The sequence below is a fragment of the Rousettus aegyptiacus genome, unplaced genomic scaffold (assembly GCF_014176215.1).
Source record: "Rousettus aegyptiacus isolate mRouAeg1 unplaced genomic scaffold, mRouAeg1.p scaffold_m13_p_10, whole genome shotgun sequence".
In the NCBI taxonomy this organism is placed as follows: domain Eukaryota; kingdom Metazoa; phylum Chordata; class Mammalia; order Chiroptera; family Pteropodidae; genus Rousettus; species Rousettus aegyptiacus.
In genome coordinates, this window is record NW_023416285.1 from 44,608,424 (window position 1) to 44,627,704 (window position 19,281).

Below are 19,281 nucleotides of genomic sequence, written 5' to 3' on the forward strand. Positions count from 1 at the left end.
TGAGTGAAGAAAATGTTTTTATTAATCGTAACATGAAATTAACATAACATTCCATTAGAATTTAACCAGGATAAATAAAATTTACATTTCTCACATCCATTTCAGAGGAAAATAGTACATATTAGGGGTCTTCTGGGTCTTATAAACTGCTATCGGTAAACCGTTTTTAAAACAGTAAATAGCAATGAACATATACTTTCAAACTGTGCTGAGTTAGAAAGGCAACTGTAAAATCTGTAATGATAACAGCTGGCAGGATTCGGACTGCTTTGTTAAGAATGTTAAGATGTTAAGAACCACACTGATATATCTACTGTTATATCAGTACACCTTTTTTACTGGTAAGGCAACTGCTTGTTGAGGGTGCCACAATGATTAGCAAATTTTTTAAGTAACAAATAAGCTCCTTTCCCAATTTTGCTCTCTTTTGGAGCAGAAATAGCTTTGTCTTTTGTATGTAGGGAGGCTAATATTTTGAAATTCAACTGTTGTAATCTTCTAACTTACAATGAAAAGGGAGTAAGTCTTTGGAATACTTCCAGTTTTTAAAATAACAAGGCTTCTGAATAACATCTTGAACCTACCTTTCCATTTTGGTACACAACTTGATAAACATAATACAGTTGACCTGTATTGTAGATTCTTCTATCAATTACATTTTACCTGCAATATGGGTTAGAGCTGTGGTTTCAAACAATTTCTACATATAAAGCATCTTTAAATAAGTTTCCTTTTCACTGAACTGAAATTTTTTCCCACTTATGTGCCTGTGAAAGGTAATGTGAACACACACACATATATATACTTGCATACATGTATGTGTTTATGTATATTTTTTAAGTAAATTACTTTTACCATTAGAATAAAACTAGACTACAGGGACAGCTCTGTGAAGACAGTTGGGGCTTTCTTAGAAATCCTCCTCTAGGTTGAGGAAGGCAGGTACAGTTCACTGAAGGATGTGATGAGGCTGTAATAAGTCTTCTCATCATCTGTTAGTCCCGCATTGCCGGGTCTCACCACCACAGCCACGTGCACGTCCGCTTCCTCAGCAGCACTGGCCTCTGAAAACCAAAACATGTATCAGAAATGTCAAAAGATGATGTCTGAGGTTTGCTTCAAAGTAATCACGTGGGAACGTAAGAAACAAGTCTGGCCTGGATTTGGTCATTGTTGGAGCTGGAAGATAGTTCACTATATTATTGTCACAGCTTTTAATTTTTGTTATAAAAAATGTAAATACATAATTGTACCTAACAGACTAGAATGACAGTGTATCTTAGGTGTCTGAACTTTATTAAGTACTTATAAATGCAAGACAGAGCTATGCTCTGTCCACAACTTTCCTTCATTCCCATGCATGAGTCCTACAGAGAAATGAGCTATTTCCCAACAGCCAGGTTGTCAATAATACCACCAATTGAGGATATATGGGACAAATGGAAACCTAGGATCTACTCAGGACAAAATACCTGCTCTCAGATCCAGAGCCCAAACATGTCACAATCCTTGGCTAGACTATCTTTTTTTGCCTGGAAAATTCCTACTCTTTGGAATTCAGCTCAAGTATCTCCCCAAACCACTACCATGTACTAGAGCACCCTGTGCTCTACTTTAATAGCCTGTATTTAGCTATATCACAACAATATGAACTGATACTCTATTACTTGTCTCTCTCATTAGACTGCGAGTGCCTTAAGATCAGTGACTGCATGGTGCGTAGAAGTAAAAACAGGACTAGGTTATCTTAGGGAATATCTCTAAAATGTCTTTGGCTATATTCCTCTCTCCATTGCTTCCATCTGAAAGCTAACAGCTAATGTTTTATATTAATTTAGCACCTACTATATGCCAGGTACTGTTCGAGGAAGAGAACAAAACTTCTGCTTTCATGAAACTCCTGTTCGCATCTAAATTTTCACAACAACCTTGAGGTATTATTATTATCTCTATTCTCAGAGCTGGCAAGTGGTAGAGCTAAAGTTTGAAATTGTCAGTCTGACTCTGTGGTCTGTACTCCAAGAGTCAGAAAATTATGGCCCACCACTTGTTTCTGTAAACACAGTTTTACTGGAACACAGCCACGCCTGTTCATCTGTGTATTATCTGTAGCTGCTTTGGCACTATAAGGACAGAACTGAATAGTTGTGACAGAGACTAAAGTATTTACTATCTGGCCCTTTACAGAACAAGTTTGTCAAAACCTACCACAGAGTACCACTACTCTGAGTGTGGTCTATGGACCAGCAGTGTGGAAATCACCTGGAAGCTTGTTAAAAATGCAGAATCTCAGGTCCCTAGTGTAAAATTACTGAATTAGGATCCGATATTTATAAAAGACTCCTGGACAGAGGGAGAAATTGATTTTTTAAAATTTCAAGGAAAGAAAATTGGCAAGAGAAGAGGTGGTCTAAGCAAACATAAAATACTTATGAAAATATTGGAAGAAAGGAGCAAGTGAGTATGGGAGGCAGGATAGAGGTCAGAGGTGGGGCATACTTGGACAGATAGAAACTGGGGAAGAACTTGAAACACATTCTATGGTATTTAGATTTGGTGTAAGAAACCTCAGTAGTGTCTCAACTTTAGAAAAGAAGTCGCAGCATCTGAATGGATTAATTTAAGGGCAGCAGTGCTCAGAGATAAGGAGTTTCCAGAGAGAGTAAGTGGAGCAGAGCTGTCTCTTCCTCATACCCACCTCCTCAAATGTCTATCTTCTGCTCTTCCTTTGAAAGGGCTTTGACAGTCTCCGAGCAAAAAAAGTGCAAAACAATCCCTTCCTCAGGCAAACTCTACAGATACCATTCATTCTAGCGAAGAGGCAGCTAGCTGGCTTCCATTTCTCCACCCTGGTTCCCAGCATGACTGCCTCATGTAAATCTTTCCTCTTAACAAGCAATCCAGGATCTCCATCAAACTGAGTCACTTGTCCCATGAGTGGGACTTGACACTAGCTAGTGACTGTTCTACATTCAGCCTCTCACTAAGATCACCGAAGGGCAAGATTTGTCCCTAAGCATCTTTTTACTCTATTTGTATAATACTGAAACAATATTTATTGACTTAAAACTCTGGACACTTTCCTTTCCTCCAAAAGAAAAAAGTCCTTCAGTTCCCTCTTTTATACTTGGGTATTATATGGGTATCACTTAAGTTTTCCACTCTGCCTTGGCAATGGAAGTCTGGGCTTATGGTACCAAAACACAGGATCAGAGATAATATACAAGAACGAGACAAAGAGAAAGCTACTGATAAAACCAGTTCTGGCTCTACTGCTGGGTGTAGGACTGGTAGAAGATGAGCGGCAGGAATAAAACTTCTTTGTGGAGGCCTCTGAGGGAGCCAATTTTGTTATGAGGCCAACTTGGGGATTATCTCTAGTCTCTAAAAAGAACAGGAATAACTTCTGGGACTGGAACCTAAGGAAATGGCTTAAGTGAAAAAGAAAAAAAAAATGTGGCTCAAGACAAGACTACGAAGAAACTGTAAGTGGGTAGATATAATTATTAATAGTAACCAAAATGGGAGAGATAAGGCAAGGATCTGGGTCTCACAAAATGCTCAGACAGGTTGGCTTCGTGGGGACTCCAGACACAAAACAGATCTATAATTCTAAGCCTGTAGAAATGTACCATTCAAAATGCAAAATGCTAAGGAAATTAAATATAGAGCAAACCACAGATTTTTATCTCTAATAGCTCCCTTTATGCGAATGGTCAAAGAAAAGCAATTCAGATTAAACCAGACACTCACCAGAACAAGGCCTGTCTTGACTTACGTAGACAGTAAAGTACCCTTCTCACCCCATCACTCTTAACCCCCGAAAGCCATTCTAGGAAGAGGGTATATTGTCGCTTTGAATCAGTAAGAGGCTTCTACACAGAAATACAATAGGCAAACATTTATAGTACATTTAAAGTTCAAAGTAGAGGCTATGCAAACATGTGTTGTTAAGGCTAACGTCTGATGATGGTACATTTATTTAAGTGGCCTGGCTACCTAGTTACAGTGAAGCAGTGTCTGTCTCATCTTCAGTACACTCAGACATGCGAATGTAAAGCTTTCTGAGATGTAGAAAAACTGCGATGCCAGTTTGTAGAAAACCTTGGACTCGAACTGAGCCAAGCCAGAACTTGAAGGGCAGAGGCTGAACCCCACTAAATACTTTCCAGTCGAGTTTCACCAACTCCTGAAATTTAACAAATATATTAACAATTACTGAACATCTACTGTATGTAGGTGAAATTAAGTCTGTTTTATCTCTTTCTCTGGATAATGTATTATAACTTCTTGAAAGCATTAGATGATCTATGCTGGTTAAGGTTTTATTCAAAATTGCTTAGCATATCAGTATGAGCTTATATACCTACAACTCTTGCCTAGCATGACAGACAAAATCTCAAGGGCCGACGGTAGAAAAAATATAGTACTTATACGTACTACCACAGGTAAGACGTGTTTTCCAGCAGCCTGGATTTGCCCTTGGGCCCCATATCTGAAAGTCCTAGTGAACAGGGGTGACTCTAGTTCTGTAATAACAGCCAGAAGGGCTGGAGAGAGAAGTATCTCCTGTAGATGCTAAAGCTGCCTCCGAGGGGCCCAGGAGCCACATGGAGTCAACTAGGCAAGAGAGCACCCCCTGCCCTCTGCCTCTTTTCCCCCAACGCCCTTGCCCAGCCCTTTGGCACAGAGTGTGCTAGAGCCCCTGCACAGTACACAAAGCCCTGTTTTGGGGGTAAATGGAAGGTGAAACTTACAATCCAAGAGAAGCGGAAGAAACACAAATGTGTGCAACTGCCCTCAAATACAGGTACAATTACAAAAACACACCAAAAATAGGCCTCCTGAGATGCATATCTCTAAGGAGAATGACCACACAATCAAAAGCCAGGGCCAGGTAGGGCAATGTGGGACAGCCTCACCAACCAGTGGCTTTCAGATAAGAATAACAGAGACCACTTTCCCCCAGCACCTTCTTCACCTGCCCCTGCCTGTGTCTTCACTCGCTAACATTTCCCTCTGCAATTCTCCAGAGGATTTATATTCTTGCCCAAGCACTTGAGTGTTTTACCTTTGATCAAAACTACTCTTTTTAAAAATTTATTTATTTAAATTAGTTTCAAGTATACAATACATTCGTTAGATATCTATATAGTTCATAAAATGATCCCCACAATTGCTCCCTCTCACCCCTGGCCCTCCACATAGCCATCATATTAACGCTAACTGCGTTCCCGATGCCATGCCGATCCCCGTGGCCAACTATCAATTACTAATTTGTACTTCTTTAACCTTTCACCCCATTCTCCCAGCCTCCTAATCCCCCTCCCCTCTGTCCTTCCTCAAAACATCCACTGTATTTGTGAATCTGTTTTTGATTAGTTTGTTCTTTTTGTTCCTTAGATTCAGCATATAAGTGAAATCATACGGTATTTATCTTTCTCTGACTTATTTCACTTAGCATAATAACCTCTAGGTCCCTCCATGTTGTTGCAAATGGTAGGATTTCACTTTTTTAATGGTTGAGTAATATTCCACTATATATATGAACCACAATTTATCAATCGAAACTAAACTTGAAATCATTTAAATTGTCAATAAAGTACAGTATATATGTTCTGTGCATTTAATCCTTAAAGTGATAATGCATCTGCTAATGTACCTTAGAAAATAAAGAGGGCCATGCTGGATAAAAAAGACGTCTATATTTAAACAACTGAATCATGCACACAGAGGTCTGAGGTTCACAGTGCTCGCCAATCTGAATGACGAGGCAAAATTGTTCAAACTACAGAGTCTCTCTGTCTCTCTGTCTTTTCTTTCTCTCTCTCTCTCATGCAGGTCTGTGACTTTATTGTTCTTAGCTAGCCATGCACCTACCCTCAAATTCTTGCCTGCATGCTCCTCTCCACAATGATACCCCTTAAGTTATCTTTTCTTATTTTCCCATTTCACCTGTGTGTGTGTGTGTGTGTGTGTGTACAGAGGGATGGGTCAGGAACCAAGGACAAGGAGTAAAAATGAGAATAATTTGTTTTTCCAAAGCCAATTCCCCACACACAACCCCCAAGGATGGATAAATGGAGAGGGAGGTGGGCTGGCTGTTCACTATTCCTTTTTATAAAAATGTTTTATTTTTCAAGGGTCCACACAAAAACTTTCTTTAAAGACCCAACGTGTTTGCAGTGCCAGGCTCAGCACTCATCTGGAGTAAGAAGTCAGATCACTCACCTAGAGTAACGTCTGTCAGAAACAAGATGTTGTTGGTTGAGCACCCAATGCTGTCTGCAATCTTTCGATAACTCTCACTCTCTACTTTGTACCCAATCTTGGTATCAAAGTGACCGTCAATAAGCTGAATACAGAGAAGGAGAAAGTATGACATTACAAACACACTTGCAACCTGGACCCCTTTTTCTCTCACCCCTTATCTCTGAAACATATGACAATCATAGTGACTTTACCCACTCAATATGTAATAACTGAAAATCTGTTTAATAGAGAACTTTATGGAGGCTACAAACAGTAAATATAAAGATTTTATAGCAATAAATATTTGAAAAAAGAAAACTACCAATTCAACATATATTAAGATCATTTTACAATCTACTTTTCTTTCATTACCATTAATTTTATATCCAAAATCTTTTAAAATATAAATGTCCTACTTTCTATCCTTGAAACACTATTTGCACTCAAACTACTTATTGGACTGAAAGTTTCATGCCTGTTGAAAGGTTCTGAACATTGTCCTTTTAATACCAGAATGAACGGATTTCTCTAACCTGCCTAATTAGTAAGTTATTACTTTCCTTTTAAGAAACTTTCATTTTCTGATTAAAACATTTTGAAATTCTACCCAAGAGCTAGTATATATCCTTGCTGTCTTAGAAATAATTGGGGTCAAATGAATAACTTGATATTTTATCAAACGGTGATTAAAGTAAGTCCACATTAAGGATCAACTTTTACAATGTGATCTCTGTAATATTTTCAGAACTTTTCACAAACTGAAAGCCTAATAATCATTCAAAGACAAATTAAGGTAATATTAATGATATTTTTAACTTTTAAAAAGATTGGTCTTGTATACTCTTTTTGTCAAATCTGCCTCAGTAACTAGAGAATAAACTTTTTATTATTTAATTCAGTAGGTAATAATCATACCTGTATTCACCTTATTGTCTGTTACAGCAAAGAGCAAAAAAGCAGCTTACAGCTATATTCAGAGGACAACAGTTACCAGTAATTGGAGGACTTTATTACTTACTCAATATGTGATTTAAAACTAAGATGAGAAGCAGAAAAGTACTAAAATGAGATTACACTCTCCAAAGCCAAAATGTTCTCTGTACATAGTAGAGAATCGATAAATATTTATTTTAAGTAACGGCTGGCTGAGTGAACTGTTGTATGTGTCTAAGTTCAGCCTGAATTGAGTTTTTGAAGCCCTAAATGTATTCCCTCTTGCCAATGACCACTCTGTCTTCCAGGGGGCATAGGGTTGGGAGGACAGAGGGGTTAGCAGCAATTTTTTCATATACAAGAAACATAACAAGTGGCCTTAACTTATCACTGTATAATAATGTCCCCAGTTCTCTTAAATAATACTGGTTCTGCTAAAATAAAATCTGTCTCTCTCTAAAGTACCAGAAACTAACAATTCACCTTGTACTCTGCCACATTCAAAAAGTCTTGTTATTTTGGGGGGAATAGTGGCCTGTCACTATTTTACATTTACCTGCTACTTCAAACAACCAAAGCAGCATGCCATTAGTTTCCTCTGGGTTGACGATTTTCTAATATTGGCAAAATAGCTGATTTACAAGTTTGCTCTATCTTGTTACTTGTATTTTATATACGGTTCTAGTACTATTGTGATCAGAATAACTTAGGGTAGATGTTTTAAAGTGCAGATACCTGCCTCCCCACCCCAGACCTGACTATTCAGATTTGCTAGGAAGCAGGGCCCAGGGACCTACATTTTTAACAAACTCCTCAGGTGATCCTTATGCATAACAAAGTTTAAGAACCTTTGATGCAAAGATTAGTACCACAGAAATATTTCACCCTTGCCTATACTGTGCCCCACCTCTACTGTTTTTCCATTTCCCTTTACAGTGTGCTTAGAATATATAAAATAAATGCAATGACCTGAATGCTGATTTAACTTATAACTGTTGTATGTTCCTGTAACATTCATTATTTCATGCTTTGATCATGTCAAAAAAGATAGTAATCAGGTAACCTACCTCAAGAATATCTCCCTCTGTAGAATGCCCAAATATTAGTTTCTGTGCCTCTACGCTCCCTGAAGAATAGACATACACCTTCATTCCAGCCTCTCTCCACTTCCTGACTGCTGGAACTACATCTTCGAAAACCCTAGAGGAAAGATTACCAAGTTAAAATGCAGGAACACATAATCTAGCCAGATGAAAACCAGTCAAAACAGTTGCCACAAGTTTCTCTATTTGTGCTCGAATGGTCTCCACAAGAAGCAACTCCATAAGACTGTGAACTTCTGTAAATCTAGTACATGTGTCACTGGAGTTCCTGGATCAAAGAAGATTAAAAGCAACAATTTATGTGGAGTGAACAGTTTTTGACAGCTCTACTAATGACAGACAAAAGTGATTACAAATAAAGGGATGAAATAAGAAAGTGATTTTTTAAATTCCCAAGGAACTCTGAAATGTAAATGACCATATTGTACTATTACATAATCTTTGATGTAATTCATGACAAGAAAAGGTTAAATTATGTCCACTGTGCCTTAAGAAAGCATGGAAATGTTTTTAAAAAGATCTGCACCCACACAATTAAAAGAAAAAAATGTTTGGGGGCTCAATGCTATTAATCACTGATTACCTAGAAAACAGAATTATATTTCTTGAGAACTAAGAAAACCTAAAGTTTTACTATACAGAAAAAAAATTATGTAACAAATCAGTTAGGAGACTTGTACCATCTCACACTTGCTAATCAGCAAAGTTTCTAGTTGTCTGATTCCTGATGCTCAGTCTTGCATACCAGTTCTACGGTATCTTCTATATTCAGTGGTGGAAATATCACAGGAGATGGGTGAAAAGAGAAGCACAAGGAACTTGAGATGTAGAGCCAATCATCTTTAAAAGATTAACTGAAAAACATCAAAAGTTCTCTACTAGGTAAAACAGTTTAATATGTTGCACTAACTGAATGAAAGAGATCCACTAGTTCAAAAACAGCACACAAATTATGAGTTGCCTGTGTGTTGCTTTGCACTCATGGAGACAGGACTTTTCCGCGTTGAATGTGTAGATTGTTTTGGCTCCAAAGCAAGGCTCAGAAGTCCAAGATAAGTTATTTCAAGTCCTGGTTTTATGATTAAGGAACTAACACTAAGAGAAGGAAAGGCTAAGTACTTTGAGCATAGTCTCCTGGCTCCACTCTTTGAAGTGTTTTATAAAGTGATCTAGCTGATATTCCCACACTATTGGTCCATTCTGAAATTCCAATGCAGCCTTTAAAAGGTAGAAGCCCCTTGTAAAGTACATTAATAAGGAATGGGATCTCATTTACGAAAAAATATATATATATAGACAGCTGGAAATAGGTCTTGGATCTTAGGACTTACATCAGGCAATGACCAAAAATCCTCAGTGGCAGTGTCCTACTTAGAATTTCTTAGCAACACAGGACTCATGAATCTCTTTCAGCAACCAAGACTCAAAGGGTCTGTAGAAGTTGCTCAAGAGCAAAGAACAGAGTGGCACTGCTGATGCTCTAAGTGACAGGGTGCATAATTTCATAGTGTTCTTACTTCTCTAACAGAGGAGAAAGGAAGTAATCTAATAGTCCTAGGAAGAAGTCCAACAGTGTTATCACCTATATGCAAAGGGTCAAATAAGACTCGGTTCAAGGCAGTCATCATTTTCTAGGAAGCTATTTTAAAATTGGGATTAACAGTCCTTCAACCATCTCACAAAGCCAAACATCAGGTTTGGGAAATTCAGCTGAGTGAAATGCTTTATCCCAGCTTTGAAATAAAACACTCACTTGTTCAAATAAATGAAATGTTGATTTTATCTATTTTACTAATCATACAACATTGGAGGAGGACTAGTGGAAAATGAATTTGGTTTTGAAGCTAGTGAAATATTCAGGTTCAGAGTCACTTGAGCAGCTACATACTCTCCTTTCATGCGTCCAGCTGTGAATGCTGCCCTCCACATGTGGCCCTGCAGCTGTTTCAATGCCACGGTCTTTCGGTCCAGAGACATCTGCCAGCATACGTTATCTACCACAGCCTGGATCATCTGATGCAGGTCATCCGCCCCATTCCCAGATGCAGCGGGGATTGGAACAGCCCCATCCAGGTGGGAGTCCTCTTCAGCCTGCAAGTCACAAACAACATGAAGTTTGTTTCTTACATACTTTTAAAAAAGAACACTTAAAATGAGACCTGAAAACCAAGCAGACTAACTTTCTCCAACTATCATTAAATCGAGCACTGTTATAAATTAAAGTATCCTACACTTTGGGGCTGATTTGAATGATTCTTTAAAGAAACAGGATTATAATTAATAAATTTACATTACCTTTCATATATTGCTAAGGCTGATATTTAAACTAAGGCATGTTGTATGTGAAAACAGAGGGATTACATAATGAATGATAAAATGATATAGTAAGACCTGGTTTGTTGATTCATTTATTAGGATCAACAAACTAGGACTTCAATGAAATCTGATCATTTTCTCTGTACTATAACTGAGGGAAAAACAACGAAACCCTCTTAAATTATTTTATGCCTGGAATTCAATGAAAAGATGCGAGTGAAGTAATGTCTAGGGTTAGTTCATATTCAGTTTCCCGCCATCTCCCACATCTTGCAAAAGCAACTATTTGGAACAATGACCCTGTGACAATGCATATTATCTGTTTATTCAAATCCAAGCTCTAAAGCTTTATAGACTCAATGATTTATATCCTACAATGAGGGAATATGTGAACATGTTTCAAGAAGAGCTGAGACAACGAAAAAGGCAAGGAGGAGAGTAGTTTAGACTAACCATGAATCACCCCAAAAAATTCAACAAACCCATGCCCCAAAGGATGTAACTATATTTCTAATCCTAATTCCTAACATTAAAAAATTCAGAGAGCATTCCACATTATTCAATGTAGAAAATTTAGAAAACTAATTAGAAAATAACTGCCAAAAAGTTGGCTCTGTGCATTTAAGAAGTTTGCGACTAAAGCAATTTTAATAAGAAAAACAACAGAATAGGAGGTCCAGAGAACCCATGTGGAAAAAAAAAAAAAAAAAAGACTGAAAGCTGGGGAGAACAGAGAACAGAGCACATGAGACTAAGGCTGATATGAGCGCTGAGCCAAATGTGAGCTGAGATAAGAGGTGTGGGGGCAGTATGTGGACGTGAGGGTCCAGGAGCACATGCACAGGTCAGTTGGGGTTCGTGCCAGAAGGCAGAAGAGAGTGGAGACCAAGATGATGAGGTGCTCTCATTTGGAAACATTAATGAAAAACATGAAAAGAGGGCATGAAACCTTTGTATTCCACCCAGAAAGAGCTCAGTTTTATAAATATGTGATATCTTTACACAATTGAAATAGCTCCAGAAAGAGGCAATTGTAGAGACAATAAACTGTCATGGTCTGGCCATTTAATTATGTACTGTAAATTCCAAAGCAGGCAAGTCACTGCAATTTCTATGTCCTGTGAATCCAGAGCGCTTATTTTACAATTTGCTCAGAGCGTAGTCTAAGTCTCTAGGCATCCTCATTTCTAAGACTCTTGGGAATGTGGAAGCAATGGGAGAGAAATGTCCCAACCTGTTTCCTTAAAAGATTGACATCCTGCTGGCATTCCTCTTCTTCCCAGTGTGTCTGCAGATACTCTTTAACATTTTCTTTGATATAAGGAAATAAAATGTCCTGGATAAAAGTTGTAAAAGAAAAAACAGGAATTAGCTTTAGTCATTCGCAAGAGATCAAGTTCTTCAACAATGTCACCTAAGCTAATTGTAGCAAATAAGCCGCGGAAAATTTCGGCTATGGATAAATGAGTGAGACAGTGACAGAGACCAAGCAATAAATGAACTACATTAAGAAGCAGCAAACTATAACCCCCAGGCCAAATCTGTTCTACCTCCTGTTTTTGCTAATAAAGTTTTACTGGAACACAGCCACACTCAGGTTTACAGAGTGTCTATGTCTACAAAGGCAGCACTGAGTATGGCCCGCAAAATCTAAACATTTACTATTCAGAGCTTTACAGAAAAAGTCTGTAGATTCCTGAACTAGACTGCTAGACTATAGGTCCTTGAGGTCAGGGATCAAGTATAGGTTGTTCCCAGCTGTATCCCCGATGCACAGCACACTACTTGGCACATGTACTTAACTCAATATCTGCTGAAAGAATGGTGTCCATGCATGGCAAATGTTTTTAAAAACACACCTGAGCACCATGATTTATTCTTGGTAATCAGACTACCTATAGAATGCCCTAGAAGAAAGTATGTAAAACAATTCAGAAATAAAATAATAGGTCAGTAATCTATGCAATGGAAACATGATTTCTTTTAGGTCAAAATTTTTACATTTACTTGCAATTGCACGTATCTTTTCAACATTTTTTTTTTTTTTTTTTTTTTACTGTCTACTCTAAAACAAGATATGCTAGACACTGAGTGGGGCATGGAAAAGGGGACTGAAAAGATAAATAAGTCACAGTCCCTATTCTCAATAGCTTAAGAATCTATTAGGGGTGGTGGTGGGAGGTTAACAGAATTGTAATGCAGTACAGTGGGTAAGACCAGAAGAGTATGAGTAGACTGCTGTGTGAATGTCTAACGGCTCTCCAACAGTTTTAGGAATAACCAGAGTCCAAAATAACATGTTGGGAGTGTAGACCCCAAGTACACATTTCAGAGGAGGACTTACATTTTAAGTTAAATGTGAGAAGTCTATTTATTCAAATTCAGTCACTCATTTACTTATTCAAGTATTTCCTGAATGTTCAGTACAGGGAAGGCCCTTGCTAAGAGCTCAAGATATAACTGAGAGCAGTAACAATGAGTAGAAACAGACTCTTTTAGGGGAACCTTGAGGTCAATCTACTTTCATAAAAATACGAAAATGTTATTTGCCTTTTTCACTTTCACCCCTTCAGGACTGAACAATGAAGAGTTTTCCAGAGGCTTCTTACTGATGCATGATATCACAAGAGTCCCAATGCAAATAAGACAATCTAGCTGTCTTTAATATCCATACATTGAAGAAGCATGCAAAAAAGTAAAAAATGCCACTCTTCTAACATGTTCTCCAAAACAAAATTATTTGTAAAAATATCTTATTTATGTTAGTTAATAAAGGGGATTTATTGCTTGAAGTCAATTAATATTTCTAAATTTCTGTTTAATTTCTAGTAACTATTGAATGAATTTAATTCACATAAAGAAAAGCTCTTTGGTTCTTCAGTAATTTTTAAGAGTGTAAAGGGATCCTGAGAACAAAGAGTCCGAGAACCACCATGGATCAAGAGGAGTCACCTGGAGACCAGAGAGAATGTTCCAGAGAGAATGGTGTGGACAGGGAAAGGTTCTCGGTAGGGTCATCTGATTTATGGAGCGTATAAGCCAGAGACATAAGCTGCAGGTTTTCAAATGTTTCCATACCATCACAAGGTGTGCAAAAAGTACCTGAAGATAAGCAATCTTATTCCCTGCAAAGAGGGCTCACTAAATGTAATAATAGGCTCCAATTCATGAAGCACCAGCATGTGCTATCACAGGGTCATGTGTGCCAAACAGAGTACCCGCCTCTTCTGATCAGTACTAACCAGAACCGGCTCTCAGCTCAGCTTTGTGGGGTGTAGGCAACATCTGAAATCCACTGATACATGCTTTCTCTTTCCTCTTTTGGACTCCTCTTTATTACAAGCTTCTGGACCATGACCTTTTGTTAAATACTATTACAATAGAGTAAACAAGAGCAAAAAGAGGAGAAAGAAGCTGGCAGAAAATTTTTTATTTTTCACTAACAGCCCTGAGGCGTGGTACGGTTAGGACATAGTTAATAGATTGATTGGAACAAAACTATGTTTTTTTAGTGTGCTTCCCTGACTGATACAAAGGTTTGGCTACATAATTAGAATTTTTTAAATATTTCAGAAGACCCAAGTCTAAGTTCACCTTAAAGTGCACTCCCAAATGAAAATACACAAGAAAGTTATTGTGGCCTTTTTTTTAAATGGTAGAACTGAAGTGTTTATCTGTCTTCATAATACATTATTCAAATTTCACCTGCCCTAGAAAAAAATAAAGAAGCCATTCAATTTTGCTTGTTCTCCTGTGGCATTCCAATAAGTCTCGTTCAGCAGATTTAGAAGCATACAGTGTGATCTGGCAAATTTTTCAGCATACTTAACAGAAAAGCCTTGTTTAAGCTCAATAAAAACTCATTCTTGATCTAAGAGAAGGAAAATGAAGAGCTCAGACTGACAGCTTTCTTTTTTGCAAGAGATTCCTCTTACCCTACTGATATACTTCTGATTTTCTTTAAATACTTAGTTTTCCCATTATGCCCTATATTGTGCCCCTCTTATTCCTTCCTTTCTTCTAATTAACATTCCTCCCCACTCATACACAGAGGTAGGAATGCAAACTCGCCCCCCATTTGAGAATGCTCCCTGAGAAGATATAGTAAAACTGAAGGTGCACCAGCCATTCGTCTCCTAGACATATACCATAGAGAAGCTCTAACACACGTGCACAAAGAGGGAAGTGAAAAACGTTTATTGTAGCACTGGGCATAACACAAAATCACTGGCAACAACCTAAATCTTATCCGCTAGAGAACAGATAAACTGGGGTATATTCATATTATAAAACATTATAAAGCAGTTAGACATGAATGTACTAAAATTATATTTATCAATGTGAATATAAACGCCAAAGTACAAATAAAAGTCTAATACAAAATGGGATGTACTCAGGGCCTCAGTTATATCTGTAATGTTTTATTTAAGATCTAAAGCAAACATAACATTGAAATTTAATCAGTTTTGTGGTGTGTGCATGATCATTACATTAAACTTTCTTATTTATTGTAAATGTTTCACAATTAAAAAACAAGCAAGCCAACTTTGATCCCCTATCCTACACCTGCTTCTTTCCCTTTTGGTCATCCTCCACCACTGTCCTGCCTCTATTATTTCCCAGCTCCCAAGCAGCTAGAAACATCCCAGGAAAAACCTGTTGGTTAGATTCAGGGTCTCTCAGTAACTGAAAAGTTGAAGTACTCAAAAGTCATAAAAATTCATGTGGCGCTATACCACTTTGTGTTTCAAAAAGTCCAGTTTCCTATATCCAGCTTTACTGGTACCAAGAACAATTCACGAAGAGCTGTGAATACTGAGAGCCCAGGTCCTTGACCTTGGTGGGAGAGGAGATGAATACAGAGTCTGGGCAACATGCCAGGCTGGGGTCCTACTTCTGCTTTTTATTAGCTATGTTCAAGTAACTTATCGTCTCTGAGCCTCAGTTTTCTCATCTGGTATACAAAACTATTACCAAGCAAAGGCAACACAGTTACCTTACCACTTATATTCTCTAGCACAAATATTTAAACTGGGCAAAGATCACCTTTGACGCAATTTAGTGATAAACAGAAAAGTTATCAGAGGATAAATCATAAGCACGACCAACTCACTTAGTCAACATTTACTAAAAACCTACTGAATGCCAGATACTTCTGATAACAAAGTTATGATACTTCTCAGAGAACTCACAGAAATAAAACATGCGAGGTTTCTAACATTTCTAAACTTTTAAGAAAAGCTTTAGGAGTTAGAGATTACTTTAGAATTCTTAACCGTTCAATTAGCCACACCCCCTACACACAAAACTCCCCTCTGCACCGAGTAAACACACAAAATTAAGCAATGAAGCTAGAACACCTGGAATAACAATATTACCTGGGGGTGGCAGGTTAGCAGACTGATGTTGTGGTGCAAAAGTGTTACTGCATAACATAAAAGTATAGTAACTACATTGTGAAGATTTTATCTCTTTCAACATACTTATTAGGCATCTATTATGTAAAATAAATAAAATTCCTCAAATTGCTTATTTTAAAAAGCCAGTAATTATATCATAGCCTGACACGTGCTATAATACCATATAAGAAAGCTCTAAAAGTACACTTTTTAAAACTAGTGCTTATTGCCCAACCTTGCCCATTAAAAAGATTTCAGGCTTTAAAAGTAATTCCAGAAATAACTGTGATAAAAATGTTTTACCTTCAGTTATAATCTATTTATAGATCATTTCAGAATACTATAGGATAAAAAAATGTAGAAATAAACCCAGGATTCTACAGATGTGTGAAAGTTTTTAGTCCGCCAGGTACCTAAGGAGTTGTTACAGTTTAGTACATACAACAAAAGGCAATAGAAGTAAAATAAAGAGTATTTGTCTTTCAGGGGGCTATGATTAAATTCTGCTAAATGCTGGAGGGGATACTATGCAAGCAGCAGTGTATATTACTCTATCTGGCTCAATGGCAGCTTTCTGAAAGAGCTCCAGTAAGGGCCACGAAATTTCTAAAGATTTAATTAAAGAAGTTGCCTCATAAATACTTTATGGTTAAGTGGTTGTTTTAATGGAAAGGTCACAGAATCATTAAAAATAAAATTGTTATAATATTTACTAAAATAAAATGTTATAATATTTCTCCTTTTAAAGAAAATAGGTAATAAAAAGGTAATGGGTAATAGGGTATAGCTTTTAAAAGAAACAATTTTTAAAATCTTCCAAAAGAACCACATATTGCAAATGAATTATAGCATCTGAGAACTTAAAATTTTTTAAGCCATAAAATTAACACAGAAGCAATTTTGGGTGGGCTACTATTTCTCTATTCATCTCAGAGGATGAAAAAAAAAAAACAAAGCAAAGAAAAATTAAGTGGCTTGATGGGTCTTAAATCACATTCTCTAAATAAGTATTAAAACAGGTTACGAATAGCACATAAAGCATAATCCTATTGGGGGGAATATCTAATGCATACAACAAAATCTAGGAGAATGTGGATGTAAATGTTTATAAAGGTTCTCTCTGGGTCATGAGATTACAAGGAAAAAAACCCTTTTTTTCAGCATATCTACTATATAATCCTTTTTTAATTTGAGACTTAATTGATAATAACATTACATTAGTTTCTGTTCTACAACATGAGTTGACATCTGTATATAATGTGAAACGATCACTAGAAATTTAACGTCTGTTACCATAGTTAAAATATTTTTCTTGTGATAAGAACTTTTAAGATCTACTCTCAACAACTTTCAAATATACAATACAGTATTACTAACTATAGTCACCATGCTGTACATTACATCCCCAGGGCTTATTTATAAATGGAAGTTTAAACCTGCTTGAAGATTCCTAATGATAGGAACTTACTACTTCTTGGAGTAAGTGGTCCATGCCATCTGTCAGATAGCTCCAGCAGTTGTGGTAGCTCTTTAAATATCCTTCCTGAAGACTATATTAGAAACTACTAAGAGAAGTGCCAGTGCTCTGGCTACTACATAAGGCTACAAGGACTCAGAAATTATAACTTCACTGTTCCTATCTTCATGGGGGAAGTAGGGATATAACCATTCTCTTCTGAAAGCTGAAGCCCTTAAGAAAAAAAATTAGACTTCATCATTTGCATTCAAAATGAATTAATAAATGTGTTGTTGATAAGACAAAAGTGTCTTCTAAATCCCATTAAGGACACTAAACTGTAAAGATAAACTGTAATCTAATTAATTAACTGCAATGAATGGTGTTGCACAGGGGAAGTTATCATTATAAGGAGCTAGTAGTTGAGATAAGACTTAAAAAAAAAAAAAAAAAAGGCAGAGAAGAGACAGAATATGAATCTCTCTCATGAGTTCCAGAGAGGGGATCCTGACTGGCCCAGAATTCTTGTCCCAAACAGTGGCAGGGAAAGGAAAAGAACTGACATTTATATCCTTGAATCCGCCCACCATCCCTGCAAGGTGACCCCTTTAAACAGATGGAGAAGGTTAAGTTCAAAAAGGTTTCACTGCTGGTACAAAGTAAAGCCAGGATTCAAACCCAGGCTTATCAAATCCCAATGCCAGAACCCATCCAGCTCTGTGGGTGGATGACTCTGGGGAGCACAACTTACTAGAATCACCCAACTCCCTGGATCCTGATACTATATTCTCTATAGACATTTCTAATACAGCTTTGATTTCTCAGATTTGTACTAAGAAAATGAGAGATCTGGGTTCACTTGGCAGTTCTGTAATACTTCCAATAATAATAATAGTAGTAGTTGTAGTCATAGTGGGAGTAACTACCAACATTTATTCAGCCCTTATTAATCTAGGCACTTCTCTATCTACAGACACACTCCTTCATGATCTCACCTAATTCCATGATTTTAAATGCCATCTATTGCTAATGACCTCAAAATCCATAGCTTTAGCCTGGACTTCTTCACTTAACTCCAAACTGATTTTCTCCAATTGTCTACCCCAAATCTCTACGTGGATATCTGAAACCGAACTCCAGCTTCTACCCCGTAATCACACTCCTCCCACATCTCCCCACTTCAGTAAGTGGCAGCTCCATCTTTCCAGATACTCAGGCCAAAAGCCTTAGTCACCTTTGACTCCTCTCTGTCACACTCCACATCCAATCAATTTACCTCATCAGTCCTACCTTCAAAATCTAACACTTCTCACCATTGCCACTGCTACCAAGGACTCCGAATTTATTCAATGAATTGAGACACAAATAACCTGAATGATGGATTTTCAATTCTCTTAAAAACCCTATAAAAAAAGTGCTATTATTTTCTCCATAGACGTAAAGTATAAATTAATAAGCAGTGATTACAGTTTATCAGGTCTTTTATTAATTTGAAGAGTCAGGTAGGTCCCCAATGTCTGATCATCCCCAATGAAGAGATCTAATTAGTTTACTGAACTTACGATGGCTTGACCAACACAAGGCACAGTCCGGGAGCTGGCCAGCCTCTTGAGCACACCAGCTTAACTGCCAAACAATGGTGTGACCAGGAGGAGCTCCTTTCCAAAGTCCTACTCACTGGGATTACCACTAGTTTCCAAACCGTGTGTCTTAGTCTCTCTTAACTCAGTGAAGAGTGATAGCACCACTCTTTTAAGGCTTAAGAAAAGGAACTTGTTAGGTCACATAGTGAAACACTGAAAAGAAAATCAAAGAAATAAAC

At 37.4% G+C, this 19,281-nt stretch overlaps 1 protein-coding gene across 1 annotated transcript in view; it reads right to left on the reverse strand.

Annotated features, from left to right (window-relative positions):
- ENOPH1 (enolase-phosphatase 1) overlaps positions 1-19,281 on the reverse strand; it is a 24,965-nt gene continuing 5,684 nt past the window's right edge. The window contains exons 2-6 of the mRNA XM_016156186.2: positions 11,839-11,940; positions 10,177-10,379; positions 8,253-8,385; positions 6,232-6,355; positions 1-1,064 (exon numbers count right to left, since the gene is read on the reverse strand). Coding sequence (XP_016011672.1) covers positions 925-1,064; positions 6,232-6,355; positions 8,253-8,385; positions 10,177-10,379; positions 11,839-11,940 — 702 coding nt within the window. The 3' untranslated portion in view covers positions 1-924. The remainder of the gene's footprint in view (positions 1,065-6,231; positions 6,356-8,252; positions 8,386-10,176; positions 10,380-11,838; positions 11,941-19,281) is intronic.